The sequence below is a fragment of the Montipora foliosa genome, chromosome 8 (genome assembly GCF_036669935.1).
Source record: "Montipora foliosa isolate CH-2021 chromosome 8, ASM3666993v2, whole genome shotgun sequence".
Classification (NCBI taxonomy): domain Eukaryota; kingdom Metazoa; phylum Cnidaria; class Anthozoa; order Scleractinia; family Acroporidae; genus Montipora; species Montipora foliosa.
Window position 1 is genome coordinate 11,326,985 of NC_090876.1, and position 15,000 is coordinate 11,341,984.

At 39.7% G+C, this 15,000-nt stretch overlaps 2 protein-coding genes across 2 annotated transcripts in view; one reads left to right on the forward strand and one right to left on the reverse strand.

Moving 5' to 3' along the window:
* The window catches only part of LOC137968085 (uncharacterized), a 29,549-nt gene extending 18,882 nt beyond the window's left edge, over window positions 1–10,667 (reverse strand). The window contains exons 1-8 of the mRNA XM_068814708.1: window positions 10,626–10,667; window positions 10,299–10,405; window positions 5,731–5,806; window positions 5,222–5,401; window positions 3,230–3,388; window positions 1,948–2,070; window positions 1,480–1,603; window positions 1–299 (exon numbers count right to left, since the gene is read on the reverse strand). The exon at window positions 1–299 is cut by the window's left edge and continues 169 nt beyond it. Coding sequence (XP_068670809.1) covers window positions 1–299; window positions 1,480–1,603; window positions 1,948–2,070; window positions 3,230–3,388; window positions 5,222–5,401; window positions 5,731–5,806; window positions 10,299–10,405; window positions 10,626–10,640 — 1,083 coding nt within the window. The 5' untranslated portion in view covers window positions 10,641–10,667. The remainder of the gene's footprint in view (window positions 300–1,479; window positions 1,604–1,947; window positions 2,071–3,229; window positions 3,389–5,221; window positions 5,402–5,730; window positions 5,807–10,298; window positions 10,406–10,625) is intronic.
* A 45-nt stretch (window positions 10,668–10,712) lies between these two features.
* LOC137968087 (protein LSM12 homolog B-like) overlaps window positions 10,713–15,000 on the forward strand; it is a 10,078-nt gene continuing 5,790 nt past the window's right edge. Inside the window, exons 1-3 of the mRNA XM_068814711.1 lie at window positions 10,713–11,072; window positions 12,429–12,669; window positions 14,063–14,186. Of these exons, the coding sequence (XP_068670812.1) occupies window positions 10,946–11,072; window positions 12,429–12,669; window positions 14,063–14,186 (492 nt within the window). The 5' untranslated portion in view covers window positions 10,713–10,945. The remainder of the gene's footprint in view (window positions 11,073–12,428; window positions 12,670–14,062; window positions 14,187–15,000) is intronic.

The following is a 15,000-nucleotide window of genomic DNA, read 5'->3' on the forward strand; positions in this document are numbered from 1 at the left end:
GTTCCTTCCTCCTATTCGTAAAACATTTGGATCCACAATATCTGGGAGACGGTCCAACTCAGGTGGCGGGTTTCTGTTTGACACTGGTAGGGCTGACATAAACTCGTTACCAGCATTATTGCTATTATCATCACCGCCACCGCCACCAACATCATCATCATCCTCAATATCATAATCGTCATTATCATTTCTGCCAGAAGTTGCATTTACATTGTGTTCATCATCTTCAGGTCTGCCCGCTTCCTTATTTGACGTTTGCGCAGAGTGAAGGTAGGCACTTAATTCTGTGGATCTATGACCTGTTGAGAACACATACAGAATTCTTTATAAACAACAAGAAGCAATTTTACATCTTGCACATGCAGCCACAGCACTGCGCATGCTTTGTGCCTGTGCAATAAACTAGGGAACTGAATATTGAACCTCAAGGCTGCAAGTAGAGGGGTGGACATACAGTTGTACGGTGACCAAACTAAATTTTCTCACACAGATGATCTGAGTTACCATAGTTTCTTACCAATGGTGCTCCGAACGCACCTTTGGCATGCAGAGCTCCACCAATAATTTATTGTGGTAAGGTGACACAGAAAATAGTTTTTCAAACCTGGTTCAGTTTTCATTTTATGTGGCATAAATAGTATGTGACCTGCAGATATGAAAATGAGTAACAAGTAACCCTTTAACTCCAAATGGCCACTTGTAGATTTTACTGTACCATAGGCCAGATGATTTTACTCGTCAATGGGAACAGTGCATGGAACCCCTTAGAGGTGAAAGGGGCAACACAATCTACAAGTACCTTGACTCAAATCCCTTTAAGGGGGGGGGGGGTGTCACTTAACTACAGAAAGACAATGGTCGGTATGGAAGCCTTTTAATCAATGAGCCCTACACAAAGGGGCAACACAATCTACAAGTACCTTGACTCAAATCCCTTTAAGGGGGGGGGGGGGTGTTACTTAACTACAGAAAGACAATGGTCGGTAAGGAAGCCTTTTAATCAAAGAGCCCTACAAAAAGGTTGCATTTGATGGTTCTATGAAGTAAATCTGACATCACTTCAATCAGAAGACACATGTGCAATTAGTCCCAGTCCTCTGACATGCACTTCAGTGAAAAACAGGTAAAAGAAAATGAGAAATGTTGTGTTACAAATTTGTGAAAATTATTATAGTTAATTCACTGAGTTTTGAGGCATTTTCTGCTTTGGTCACGTGATTTGCCAAATGTGATTTTGAGTCGAACCGAGCAAAGGCATGTTAAATAGAACACTTGGTAAAAAAGGATAACTGTTGAGTTAAATGGATTGGAGAAATGACAACTTGAATGGGTCCATAGCAATGGTTTAGTACTTAAGAGCCACCCCCTGATAATCCTTTCCTTCTTATGGGTTACAGATATGGTATAATAACGAATTTTACACGTCAAAGGGGAACCCCTCACACGTATGGGCAAAAGGGTAACTCTTGCATAACTGACCAGTTAACGTTGGCGGTTGTCCAGTTTCCTTTTTCTTCAAAACAAGTGAACCTGTAGGTGAAAGTCCAAGATCAAAAAGGCTGCACGTCATATCAGCATCACTGAATACCTTGGAAGGAAATGGCTATGAAAACAAGAGCAATTTCAGATTCAGTCTCTTGAATCAATAAGAAGAATATTATTATTATTATTATTATTATTATTATCATTATTATTATTGTTGTTGTTATTGTTATTGTTATTATTACTGAACATTGAAAGTGTATTGCATAATGAGCTACCCCTGAAAATTTTAAGCCGATACACACACATACTTAATTGTTGCCTCCCCAAAGGGGCTTTTCAGGAACAATATACCAGATAATGTCTGAACAATGCAGGGCGCTTTGAAACTTTGAAATTTTTGATGACCGGAAATGCAGCTTTCTTGTAGCATAATGCCAGCCCTTATAGTGGGTCTCAAAATACCTGCAAAAGTGTGTAGTCACAAGAATTCAGCTCATTCTGATTGCAGATGAAGGTCAGGACCTCTTCAAGCTTAGCATTAGACAAAAATTTCTCTCTGGTTAGAAGTCCATTTGGAGCTCTAATCTGTGATAATTGAGAGAAGATCAAGTTACAATATATAATATACATTTCCACCTACATGATTGTACATACATGTAATTATAGCTGTGCCGGGGGGGGGGGGGGGGGGTACTGCCATATATGGGCAATATAGGTATGTGCTGCTGCTGTGAAGGGTATGGTTTTCACGCAGTTTACTCTAGCATAGGGTATATAAATCAGAGCGTTTGGGTCTAGAATAGGGTATCATTTTTCACGAAACTGACCAGTTGGCTGAAGATTTTATCTAGACTAAGGAAACCAGGAATTGATACTCAAAAATATAAAAAAATGAAATCTGCAAGTTTAAATTTTCACAACTCAGCCTCAACAGCGTTGATAAATGACTATCACAAAACGCTACTGGATATTATTAACTGTCAAAATCGGGATTCAGACGGAAATCGGTGGTATTAATACTGGTAAAAATTAAACAATTTATTGTCTTGATAATGCGTACGTACGTTCTTGGCATTGCTGGGCACGTATAAATAAATCCTTTTTGAGTGAAAGAAGTGATTGCGGTATAAGGCTTTGTTTTGGCTTTGCTTTAGACTGTGCTGGTGACCTCAGTTTCTGGAAAACAGCTACTCCATGATAGGACTGATTTGGGGAGTTTACTCTAGTATAGGGTAGCAAAATCCAGCTGAAACTAGCTCTGGTATAGGCTAAGGGTTCCAGGGTCCCAGCGGCACCTCCCCCCCCCTCCCCGGGAGCTGCCCACATTCTCCATCCATAACCACAGAAGTTTATAAGAACCACACACCCTGACCTTTATCAACACGATCAAAGGGTAACAACTACATCGAGACAAACTTCGAAGAAAATCATGGACATATTATTACTCACACACTGAATGGAATGTGATAAACATTCCAAAAAAGCTATGAAGCTGCACTAAGGAGACTCTTGAAGGGTGGGTAGGAGGGGTAGGTCAGACAATTGTGGATGGCAAAACACAAAGTGAAGCCTAAACAGAACCCTAACTAAACCGTAATACATGAAATTCTGATGCCAATTAATAATCAAGTCTGTATAACCAAGAATGCTCCTTGTTGGCAAAGGTAACACCAACCAGAATATTATTATTGTGACTTTTGACAACCTTTGTTATGATTCAACAGAAATAACATTAATTTTGTACCTGAAGCAAACACTGGTTTTTGTTGGGCTGATTGGATGTTCTGGTCACCGAGGTAGTTGATGTTTGAGCTGCAACCTGAGGAGAGGGCTGTTTTCGCCCATGTTTCCTGTCGCGTCTTTCCTTGTCCTCTGCTATCTGCTGGAGAACCTCCTGCCTGGCCTGTAAAATGCAGCGAAATGATTAACGAAAAGATAAGGGTAATCAGACATTCTTAACCCCTTGCATGACTCCCAGGGGTTCCCCATTGACGAGTAAAATCGTCTGGCGTTAGACAGAGTAAAATACTCTGGCGTTAGACAGAGTTAAATACTAAGTCTGGCCGATTTTGGCCAGTTTGGATGTCAAAGGGTTAGTGAGTGATTAGCCCATTGACTCCCAGGGGTTCCCCATTGACCAGTAAAATCATCTGGCGTTAGACAGAAGGGTTAATGGGGACATAGTTTTTCAGTGAGTGATTAAATACGAGAGAATGCGTGCATGGAGCAACACAAGCCAAAATAACTATTAATCACGTTGATTCTACTTGCAAACAATAATAGTAATGGCTGTGGACTGCCAAGACAGTTGTGGGGCATCAGTGCGTTCAACTTCAGAGTGAGGCTTCTAGATTTACTCTGTTTAACACCAGATAATTTTACTCATCAATTAGAGGTGCTTTTGGTGTGAATAGGTTAAAACAGTGATAATGGCGACAGAAATGAGAAGGCAAAAATCTGCACAATCATTTAACAGGCAAATTAAAGGGGCTATGTCACATTATTTTAGGGTGTTTAAAATAGGGAAACTCTTTAGTTAATCACAAGTTTAAAACTCATTTTACTTGAAAATGGTAATGTGAAATTCCTTTACTGATAAAATATTATCATTGTTACATCACAAACAAGATGATTCTTAGCAAACAAATGACCTTTATCCAGGCGATTTGCCACAAACTTGAAAAAAGTCAGGCCGAGTCTTTTTAAGATTACTCAAATGCAATCTGTTTCACTCTCGTCCAGCCATGCTTCTCTTTTCTTTTGCTGTATTTCTTTTATGTTGTTCAACAATTTTAAGTGGTTATTGCAATGTTTCATTCTACGTTTTGGGCATTTTGGTGTCATTTTGGTGTTATGAAGAAACACTGCAATATTCTTAATAAACCAGCTTGTGATGTAATGATAATTTTATCAGTGAAGGAATTCCACATTACCACTTTTGAGTTTTAAACTCATGATTAACTAAAGATTTCCCCTAAACTCCCTAAAATAACGTGACATAGCCCTTTTAAAGACCCTGGGTGTTGGTCTGGCTGGAGATGAACTCAAGACCACCCGCACAGCAGTCTGATACTCAGACAACTAAGCCAACTAGTCTAGTGCTGTGTCCGTGATGGTTGATGTACATGAGAAGCTGAGTAGCCTGAGAAGCACAATCCTATTAAGGCAACAAGCCTGTTTCATTCTCACAACTGAACCAGAACAAGAGTGCAATGTTGGTTATTGCAGAGGAAATTAACATAATTATTTTTTGCAAAGATTCTCCTGCATTACCTTCCAATTCATACTTGTTCCAGTCCAGTGATGTTAAGTGTGGCACAGCAGATTTCTAGACGACTTAAGCCTAGTCTGGCACAAGGCTTGGAAGTGGAAGGGACAAAAATAAATAAGTGAATGAAACGACCTAAGTGGGGGATTAGAGAAATCCCTTTGATGCTGCCCTTCCATGACACCACATTCTAGTATCTAACTCTGATTGGTCAAATTACTCAATATTGACAAATTTGCAAATTTGTTGCCAAATTCATTCCTCATGACAAATTGGGGTCATTGTCACGGTATTCTTGACTGTCTACTTTGTACAGGCGTGGCTTCTTTATGAGAATTTTTGTGTGCTCCTCCTCTCAATGAAAGTAAAAGCTAATACCTAAAAGAGATGCACATGCTTCAAATTCTCTTGACACACTTGTACATGTACTCTGACACAAGAGTACAAAGTGTAATAGTAGAGTCTTACTCTTTTTTCCATTAATTTTCTCCTCTTTGCTTCCATCCTTGCATTTTCTCTTTCCTTCTCCATAAACTGGTCTTTAGCTTTCTGATGTTCCTCACTGACGATGTAACGACTCGATAAGTGATCATGGGCTGACGGTTGTGTGTCATCACTTGACATTGAGGGTTCTTGAGACAGTGAAACCTAAAATTGCAAACAGTTGTCTCTTTGATTAAAGATAACAACATCATAAGGATTCTTTAACATTTTCATATAAACAATTTGTCAAGGACTTGTGACAAATTTTGCATTTGAAAATACATCAATTTGCAAGTGAAAATATTCAGCTATGCAATGTACAGTCATACAAAAGGCCAGTAGAAATAATTTACAATCAAGAAGATCATTTCAGTCTAAAAGTAATTTGTTTTCAAGGACTCTCCAGGTCTCACTCAAATCAAGTAGTTATCTGTCAACAACAATACAGTCACTGTGATATTAAATAATTATAAGTCTCCAGTATAAGATGATACCAAGTTTTCTTTAGCTGTGTCAGGCTTGGTTTCCAGTTCAGCATCATTACTTGGATTTGATTTTCTAGTCATCAACCTAAAATGCAATGATAAGGTTCTTCTCTGTCTCACACATCCTTTATTCAGACAGCAACTTAAACTTTCAGAGATTGAAACTATGGGTCTTCCTTAGCACAGGCCCACGACCCAGAATGTTTTTAAAGATTTTTTGTCCTGAGTGTCTTACCAAGGGGCATGCCCAGTTTTGCACCAGGAACATGTGATCATGGTGGACATAAAAATGGATGATGGTGAGTAGTATACATTCAATTTGCAATCATTGCAATCGGTTTGAATTCTGGGACTAGTTAATTAGTTGACTTTTGATCAGAGGAAAACCTCCATCTCTCCCTCTATTTTCAGAACCAGATAACACAGAGGGAATCAGTTCATAAACGATGTAACTTTCAACCGACTTCAAACGGTCCCAGAATTGAAACCGACTGCAATGATTGAAATTGCCAAAGAACGTACACTCACTGACATCCATTCTGATGCCCACTATGATCACATGTTTATGGTGCAAAAATGGACACCCGGGCCTTTGGTTAGCAACTGGACAAAAAAATCTTGTAAGTGGGCTGTGGGCCTGTGTTCAGCAAAACCCTCAAAGTCACACAGATTTCTAGTGTTAGTCTTGCATCTAAACAGACTAAATACAGAGCCTATCACATTTGTCAGTGATTATGTTCAACTGCTAAACCTTACAAGACTACTCCATGGAAGGGGACGGAGAGTGGATACAATTAATTCACATGTTATGACCCTTATGCACTAATAATAATAATTTATTATACCCTCAAAATCTTTTATTCTGCAAACATCAAATTTTATCACAATAAAAACTGTGAATGGTCTGGTATGAAAGTATCTGTCAGGGAGCAATTTGATAACTCTGGATTAACTGAACAGGTGTCTCCACTCCAAAGTCAATGATCTCTTGCCACTGTACAGACAAGCGTTTAGAACTAAGAATATGGTGGTCGACCTGTGTGCTGGCACTCTGGAACAATCTTCCGTTAGACGCTGTTTGATTTTGCGACGATCTCTGACGATCAAGAATGGGTATACATGTAAGTACTTGGATGTGCTGGAGGGTGGAGGGTGGGGATATTGTGCAGAAGGAGATGAAAGAAAAGGCAAAGCCTGAATATTTGGAAAGCGTGAAACTGGTCCAAGTTGTCCAGTGGGAATTTGATTAGGGTGATAAAGGTGTGGTGAGGTACAGTGCAGGGATTTTGGATTGGAGAGATTAGGAACTAAGAGCGATGGATGTGAAGATGAGGAAGAGGTTGTACATGAAGAGGAAGCATGGCGGGAGGGGATTGATCAGTGTGTATGATTGTGTGTGGATAACTAAAGGGGAGTCAAGGGAGGAAGTTAAAGTTTGTTGAAGAGATGTTGGAGGTGGGAGAATGAAACGAGCGCAAGAAGTGGATGGAGAAAACAAGGAAAGAGACATATCAGAAGAACGGGTTGCATACATTTAGGAGTTTATGACAGATGTCAGTGAAGTAGCTGATGAGAGGTTATGGTAGTGGCTTGGAGCTGGGTATTTGTGAGAAAGCCCAGATGGGTACATGTGTATGTTTTTGCTGCTAAAAGGCAGCCTTTGTGAACAAGGTTTTTTCAGACCATAATTGAGAAGGAGGATGTAGATCCAAAGTGATTGTACTGGTTTGGTGCAGAGAGAATATTGGAGGAGGCATGATTGGATGGGGTTAAGGGTGTAAGGAAAGGAAAGAAAAGGACACTGTGAACTGAAATTAACAATTAACACAAATCAAGTCAAATGTTGGTTTTTGAGAAGAGGGGAAACTGGAGTGCCCAGAGAAAACCTCTCGGTGCAGAGTAGAGAACCAACAAACGCAACCCATACAAGACGCCGGATCTGGGAATCGAACCCGGGCCACATTGGTAGGAGGTGAGTGCTCTCACCACTGCGCCATCGCTGTACTGGGAGCTTTGTCAGAAGTATAATGTGAAGTGTGCTGATGTGTCTTACAACAAGGTTCCTGATGAGGTCAGGGAGTCAGAGGGTGGGAATATGGAGCTCTGGTGAGATAGGAGCATCAAGACAATACAGAAGATGGAACAGCTCAGGAGTGGACGTTATTCAATCTCTCAGTGCCTTGGGATGGGAATGTGGTGACTATTAAAAGAGGATAAAAAAATAACCAACTACTCTTCTCTGACAAAGGAAAGCAGCAAGATGCATCGGTATCCAGCATCTCGTCCCAACATTTCAGCATCTCGTCCCAACAGGAAGAGCAAAATGGCGCGCTCGGTCCTGTAGGTTTTGTCGATTATTATGGTGAGTGATTTGCACCTGCCAATACTTCACTTTGTTTTTAATTTCTAATATTTATTCATCAAGACTCACGGAAGACTACTCGTATTTCGATAATTCAAAATGTGGTTGTTTCACAATGTGATCACTGACCTGAAGAGAGGTCATGAATATAGTTATTTATACAGTTGCAGATTAGAGTTTTTTCCAAATATGGACTTCACTCATGCAGATCGATGGTGAAATCCACTCAGAAGTACCCACATTTTCTCATACTTTCGGAGTTGACGATGTTATCAAAATACACCAGTTTAATGAGCCTGCAAGTGGCACTTAAAAGCAATTGCACAAACGCAGATTTCAGATTTAACTCACTTTTCTTTCATTTCTTTCATGTTGAACGAAGGAATAATTAATTCGAACCAGAAAGGGAGATGTACACATCCACACATCGACTATCAACAACATCGGGTATTATGCATCGCCATTCACTCAAACACTCGATGTGGCTCACATGAGCTTCCCTACATTTCAATGTAGCACTTGTAACATCATTCAACTCGACACCAAATTTTTCGTCTGACACACAATGAAGGTATAACATATATGCTTAAGAGAAGAAGCCTTGACACCAAGGTCTGTTTGTAAACACAACATGGTAGTCTCCAGCTCACTGCTCACCTCTGCATTGTACATGGCTGGAACATACTAATTATGTCATGATTTCAGTTGATAATATAAAAGAAATCGCTATGCATTATGGTAAATTAGCTTCGCTAATTGCAGGTCGCCTAGGCCTGTGATGATATTGTAATGCTAATAAACAAATAAATTGAAGTTATAATTGAATTGAAATTGGATACTATTCATTCCTCCTCTGCGTGTGGTGTATGGTTGGTTGGAGGGTTTTTTGAGAGGTCTTGGGATTCATGACGTGTTGAAAGGAATGCAGGCCTCCTCAGTTATTGGCACCACACAATATTATTATTGGGGGGTTTCTACAAATGAATCCCTTGATGTTTTTTTTTTAGAAAACTCCCTGGCTACATGCATATCCTTCAACTGATACTTTCTGAGAGATTCCTAATCCACCCACAACTGCAGTCAAGACAAAGCAACTCTACACTTCAAGGATGAAATCCTTTCTCACAGAAAACTACCATTACCAGAGACCTCTGCCATGGGCCAAATCTCACTGTGTTAAACATGTGCAGCGGTTACTTTGCAACCAAATCCCAAGTGATACTTCATGATAATGATGATGATGAGAGAAGTGATGCTCGCACTAAGTTGGCCAATTTTTTAAAGCAATTGTCTTTTTGTTGTAGACACCGGAAAAAATTCAGGTGGTTCCAACAGGACTCGAACCCCTGACCTCTGCGATGCCGATGCAATGCTCGACTACCAACCGAGCTACGAAGCCACACAGTTCGGTATGGGTCAATTTGTTGGGCTGATTTTGTTCCCATGAAGGACTCAATGAATGACACTTCATGTTGTGTGGGCTCACATAACGCGCCAATCAAATCGAAACTTCAACATCCCCCCCCGCCCCCCCCCACCTCCCGGGCAAACCACGGGCATTTGACTATCCTCTGTGCCCGGGGAGTGGGGAACTTGACCTTTGTCTGCATGGGGTGGGGAAAATTGCACCGGAAGTGTCAGGTTTCAAACACTTGTTTGTTTGGCCGCCAAAGTCGCTAACATCTATAAAACATGTGTTTGGGCGAGATGGAAGAGTTTAATTGAAGAGATGAAGCATTTGTGAGCGATAGGCTTACAAAAAAGGTCTTCAAAAGGTCTTTATTAAAGACGGCAGGAGCTGACGACGATTGTTCTTGACTAGGGTAACTGACAAATCCGACGAGAGGGTAGGGCATTTGAACACCATTTTGGCTCGAGGGGGTGGGAATTTGAACGATCCAATCTTTAAAAGTTCAAATGTGGGGGGAGGGGAGGGGGGATTTTGAAGTTTCCAGTTGATCGGCGCATAACAACAGCAGAATTACTGTAAAGCAATGTGAGGGACACAGCAGGCTCTTGAGAGTCTCAGTCAGCAAGCATATAATTGGCCATGCGGACTGAATTGTGCCATCCAAGGTTGTGGACGGTGGTTGGATCAAAGTGATTTTTGACCCATGGCCGAGGTCTCTCTTTTTCCGTACAACGCAAAAAGAAAAGAGAGCTCTGCTAGCTGTGAAAATATTTTTTCTTGTGTCAGTGAATTAAAGATTATTACCACTCTACTGCAGACTCCAGTTTATTATTTCCAGCTTCCAATGCTAGCTGACAGTCTTCAAATTCAAAACCCATGGAAGCCAGACCAAGCAGCAGCTCATCTGCATCCTATTAATAATTATATATAATCAACAGACACAAAATCCTTCATCTAAATATCGTACCACACGGATTCACGGACGGGTATAATTTCTGAGCAACTCAATAGGACGAAAAAATTCTAAATTCTGATGTCCGCATTCCCTGAGATTAATCAGTAAGATGAGCAACCGGTAACATATAAATTAAACAAATTTAGCGAAACTTGTAAGTTTGGCAAAAGACTCACCATTCCATCCGCCATCTTAAAATCGTTTCATTTGCCAGCGGTTTCCCATACAAGGAGAAACTCGGAAAGATCAGTTTTGGTCCGAGAAGGTGTACGAAATCGTTCTCCGTAAACCAAGAAAGCACCTGAATTTTTTTACGTGAATTGCCAGTATTTTTTCTTACTAGATTCGACTTCGTTGTTATAATATAGAACGAAATGTCCGGCTGTGAAAGACATAAGTCTGTCATTTTGTGGTGTTGATCAAAGCGTAAACTCTCGACAAGCAAGTGCGCGAGCGATCTGAGCTCGTGCAACGCAACGAGAGTTACCGGTGGAACATGGCGACAGGAGATGTGAAAGACAAAATTCCGCCTGGAACTAAAGTTGTTTGTACGAATTGCTTCGATGAAAAGATTGAAGGAGAAGTTGTGGCTTTTGACTACGGAGCCAAGGTTTTAATCCTAAGTATCCTTTTTGTCTGATTGAGTTGGCTTTGTTGAGAATTTTTTTGGTCTCGTGCAGTGATGTCGGTTTTCGCTTCAAGTATTTCCTGTTTCGTTGATGGTTGTATACAATTTTACATGTATCAAGGAAGCTAATCTTTCAACTTAAGGTGATATTAGGCATTATTGGCAACTAATCGAACGATGGGATATGCTGCACCTGTTGTGATTCGAGATTGATTTTTTGTTGCGTAAATTCGATCCTTCGAAATTTCCAAAATTAATCGAGGTTAAAAACGCTTGTATGTTGGTTATGCTTGTTTGGAAAAGGATGCTTGCGATAAATTGGCCTATTCATCAGAGTCTTTCACGGTTTGTAAGCTCGAGTGGGTAATGAAAGCAAACAAATCATTGATCAAGGTCCAACTCGATTATATTTCGGGTCATTGGTGGAGTCTTCAACATTTTTGGATATTTCTGTTCAAACTTGAAAGATCTGTTACTTGCCGAAGTACTAGTGGTGACTTGCCATTCTTTCTTATAACAATGTGAAGTAGGGGGTCGTGTTCTTAATAACCCAAATACGTACTAAATTTTGAAATAGTTCAAAATCAAGACTTCAGGATGGTTTTCGTTGAGTTTTGTAGCAAAGTGGATTCAATTTAAAGAAAATCACTAAAATTAATTAATTAAACTAACAGAACTTAAAATTGTAAGCGTATATAGCAATAATTATTGTTTTTGCAGTGGTACAGTGATAAACATTTCCAGCCTATTAGCAGTTGCAATATTACCTTGAAACTTTTGGGAATTCATTACAATAAGCTAAAATTCATTTAAAGTAGGTTGCTAGAAAATAATTTGTTTTGGAAAACTTTCCAAAACTAATTATTTTGAGAAGCCTTCCAAAGGGTGAAGCTGAAAAGTGACTAACACTAAAAACCTGCAGCCCTTGACGTCCTGAAAAACTATTTAAATGTAGTGCAACGCTTTCATGGTAAAACGAGAAACACAAATATTTTGAAGGTTGTTAAAGCATGACTGTCGCAAAGGAGAGAAATGATCATTAACTATTCATCCCTGAAGCTGCCACCATTGAGTAAAGTCATCTGGCATTACACTTTCTAGACTGAAAAGGGTATAAGTAAGCACACTAATATTGACATTGAAGTTAACAGAGAAATTTAAGCATTGGTGGCATTTCCCAGACACTCTAAAAAGTGACAGCTGCTGTTGTTCCAGTTACGGCAACATCGGCAACGGAGCAAGAAAGGCACACAGCTGCACTCCCCCATCTCCTTTTCTATGGAGGACCTCTTTTGAGGAACATGTGGACATTCGCCATACCCCAAAGTGATAGGTCCTTAACACTTTCTAGAATCTTTACCAAATGCAAGGAAAAATTCTGCTGACATCAAGATGCTGAATATGGCCCATATAAAAAATATGGAAGTGACTGAACTGTCTACCAAACCAGCTCCATCTCTGCGAAGTCTGGACTTTGAGAAAATTGATAAGAAGATCGCTGTTGCTTTAGAGCAGAAACGAAGGGCAGCGGACAAAAGAGGAATTGATGTTACACCAGGGGCACAGCGATTGTTTGACACCATCAACAAAACGTAAGTTTGGAAGAATGCAGTTGAACATATAAACTCTCTTAACTCTGAGCAGAGACTTCACAAATAATTATTTGTGCTACAACAAGTTGCAAAAATAGTGGAGAAATGAGAAACAGACATAACCTCTCCTTTAACTGCGATCGCATGCCATTTAAAGGGAACATCCACTTTCCAAAAAATCAATTCTTAGCAAACATTGTTATACAAAGATACATTTTCATAGAGGTCCATTTGTAACATTACTCTTTTCTTTTGGGCGAGTCTCCTTCTAGAGAAGGGATTGGTAACGCTTAGGGTAGTAGCAAGTCTTCTAAGTGACGTGTCGGGTACAGGCTAATTCCATCTTCTTTGGAATGACTGACTGAGCACAATGATCAAAAGAAAGCACCTGATTGTGCTAAATCCTTTGCGAGATTTGTTTTACAATGAGATACAAAAGTGAACAAATTTGTACCGGCTACACATTATGACATTTATATGAAACGGTCTACACGGTCTACCACAACTTTTCACTGAGAGAATAATATGATATCATATTTCTTGCTGTTGCGATGGTAGACCATTGGTAAATGGAATAGACGGTATGTGAAGGATTTCTAACTGTGTGAACTTTATTACGAATCATCTGGTTATGTATTGGATTGAGTGGAAAAGAAAGTACTAGTTGATTTTTCTGTTTCCTGGATACGATTTTCAACTGTAACACCACCATCCCGGTTGACGTCATCAAGAAACACAATAAATGGTATTGTGTTACATAATACGAGCCATGTGTAACTTTCGGAGCATCAGATCTGCAGTGCAAAATACTTTGCTCGCTTTAGTATTTGGTACAGAGTCTTCTGTTAGCGATGATAAGTCCAAACACTTGAAAATCGCTGCCACCATATGTCAATAATTAATATCCTTGCATGTTTGGTACAATGTGCTTTGCACTTCGTGTGCAAACTTCTTAAATATTTCAGAGCTTATACAATATCTAATGATTGTTTCTTTAGTTCCTGCTTTTCTACGTTGAAACGTTTCCCTATAGGATTCAAATCCAGACTGGCAAAAATAGTGCAGACACTTTACTTTCTTGGGGCGTTATTAATTTCCCTATTATCTCTCACACTGCAGCCCCCCTCCCCCCCTTATCAGTGTTGCTAGCAAGACAAAAAAATGTTGGAAACTTAAGCAGTCAACATTGAGAGGGGAGAGGAAGTGGGAAAGGTTTAAGTTCTAGATACGGCAGGCATTGGAAGGGCATTGAAAGTGTCTCAGCAATTTTGCAACTTGTTGTAGCATTTATACTGTATGCAAGGTAATTTTGTATACAAAGATGCTAAGAGTTAAATAATAACATTTGATTCCTAGCTGTTTGGCAGGGATAACTAAATTTGTTCACCAACAGATTCAATGATGTCAAATGGAAGGGTAAGACGATCGTTGTTATGGACGATGTAACCATTGAACCTACTTACCAGGAAGACTCTTGCCATGGAAGTGAGCAGTTGCGTGAACATATCGTCAAGATAGTAAGTAGCTTTTGTTATCCTCTTGTATCCTGTTATGGATGTCATGAAGAGTAGGAGGCAGGTATTTCCTCCAGCTTTTGTAGCGCATGACTTCTGGCTACTTTCAGACAACACCTAACTTCGCTACTCGTCAATGGGAGGGGACAGTTTAGGAGTCAATAAAAATTATGGATTATTAACAATCATAATAGATTTTTTTCACCAGTGGGGCACTTATGTCCAGAAATGCGAGTAATTAAATGCAAACCCAATTTTGATACCCAACGTGAAGTGTCTCTTTACGTGCAAGCATTTCGTACCTATTTCTAACAATAAGGTTAGGGTAGAGGTTAGCATTTTTAGGTCAGGGTAATTGCAGCCGTTTATCATTACTTAAGGAGCAGTATTTGGAGACACTTTGATGTTGATAGACCATGTTACAGTTGTAGCTAAGTTACCTGGCCTAAGAATGGAAGCAAGGCTGCTGGCGACCCTGCTTTGATACAAAACTTTGTGCTTTTCTAATGTTAATATAGACTAATTTCAGAATTACGATAACATAATTTGCATGAGAAATGAAGCGAGGACTGTATCAATACAAGGTCACCGGCACCCTTGCAGCCATTCATATGCTAGGTTACTGAGAAAACAACGGTAAAATGGCCCATTGTCTGTATTCTGAGACATGAGTGATGTTGAAGTTGGAAACAAGAGCAAGGGCTTGCTTTTGTGACCCTGTGTACATCTTAATTATGATAATTATGATAATTATGATAATTTATTATTACTTTAATTTTTTGGACATATCTAAAGTGGGGGGAAAATTAATATGATA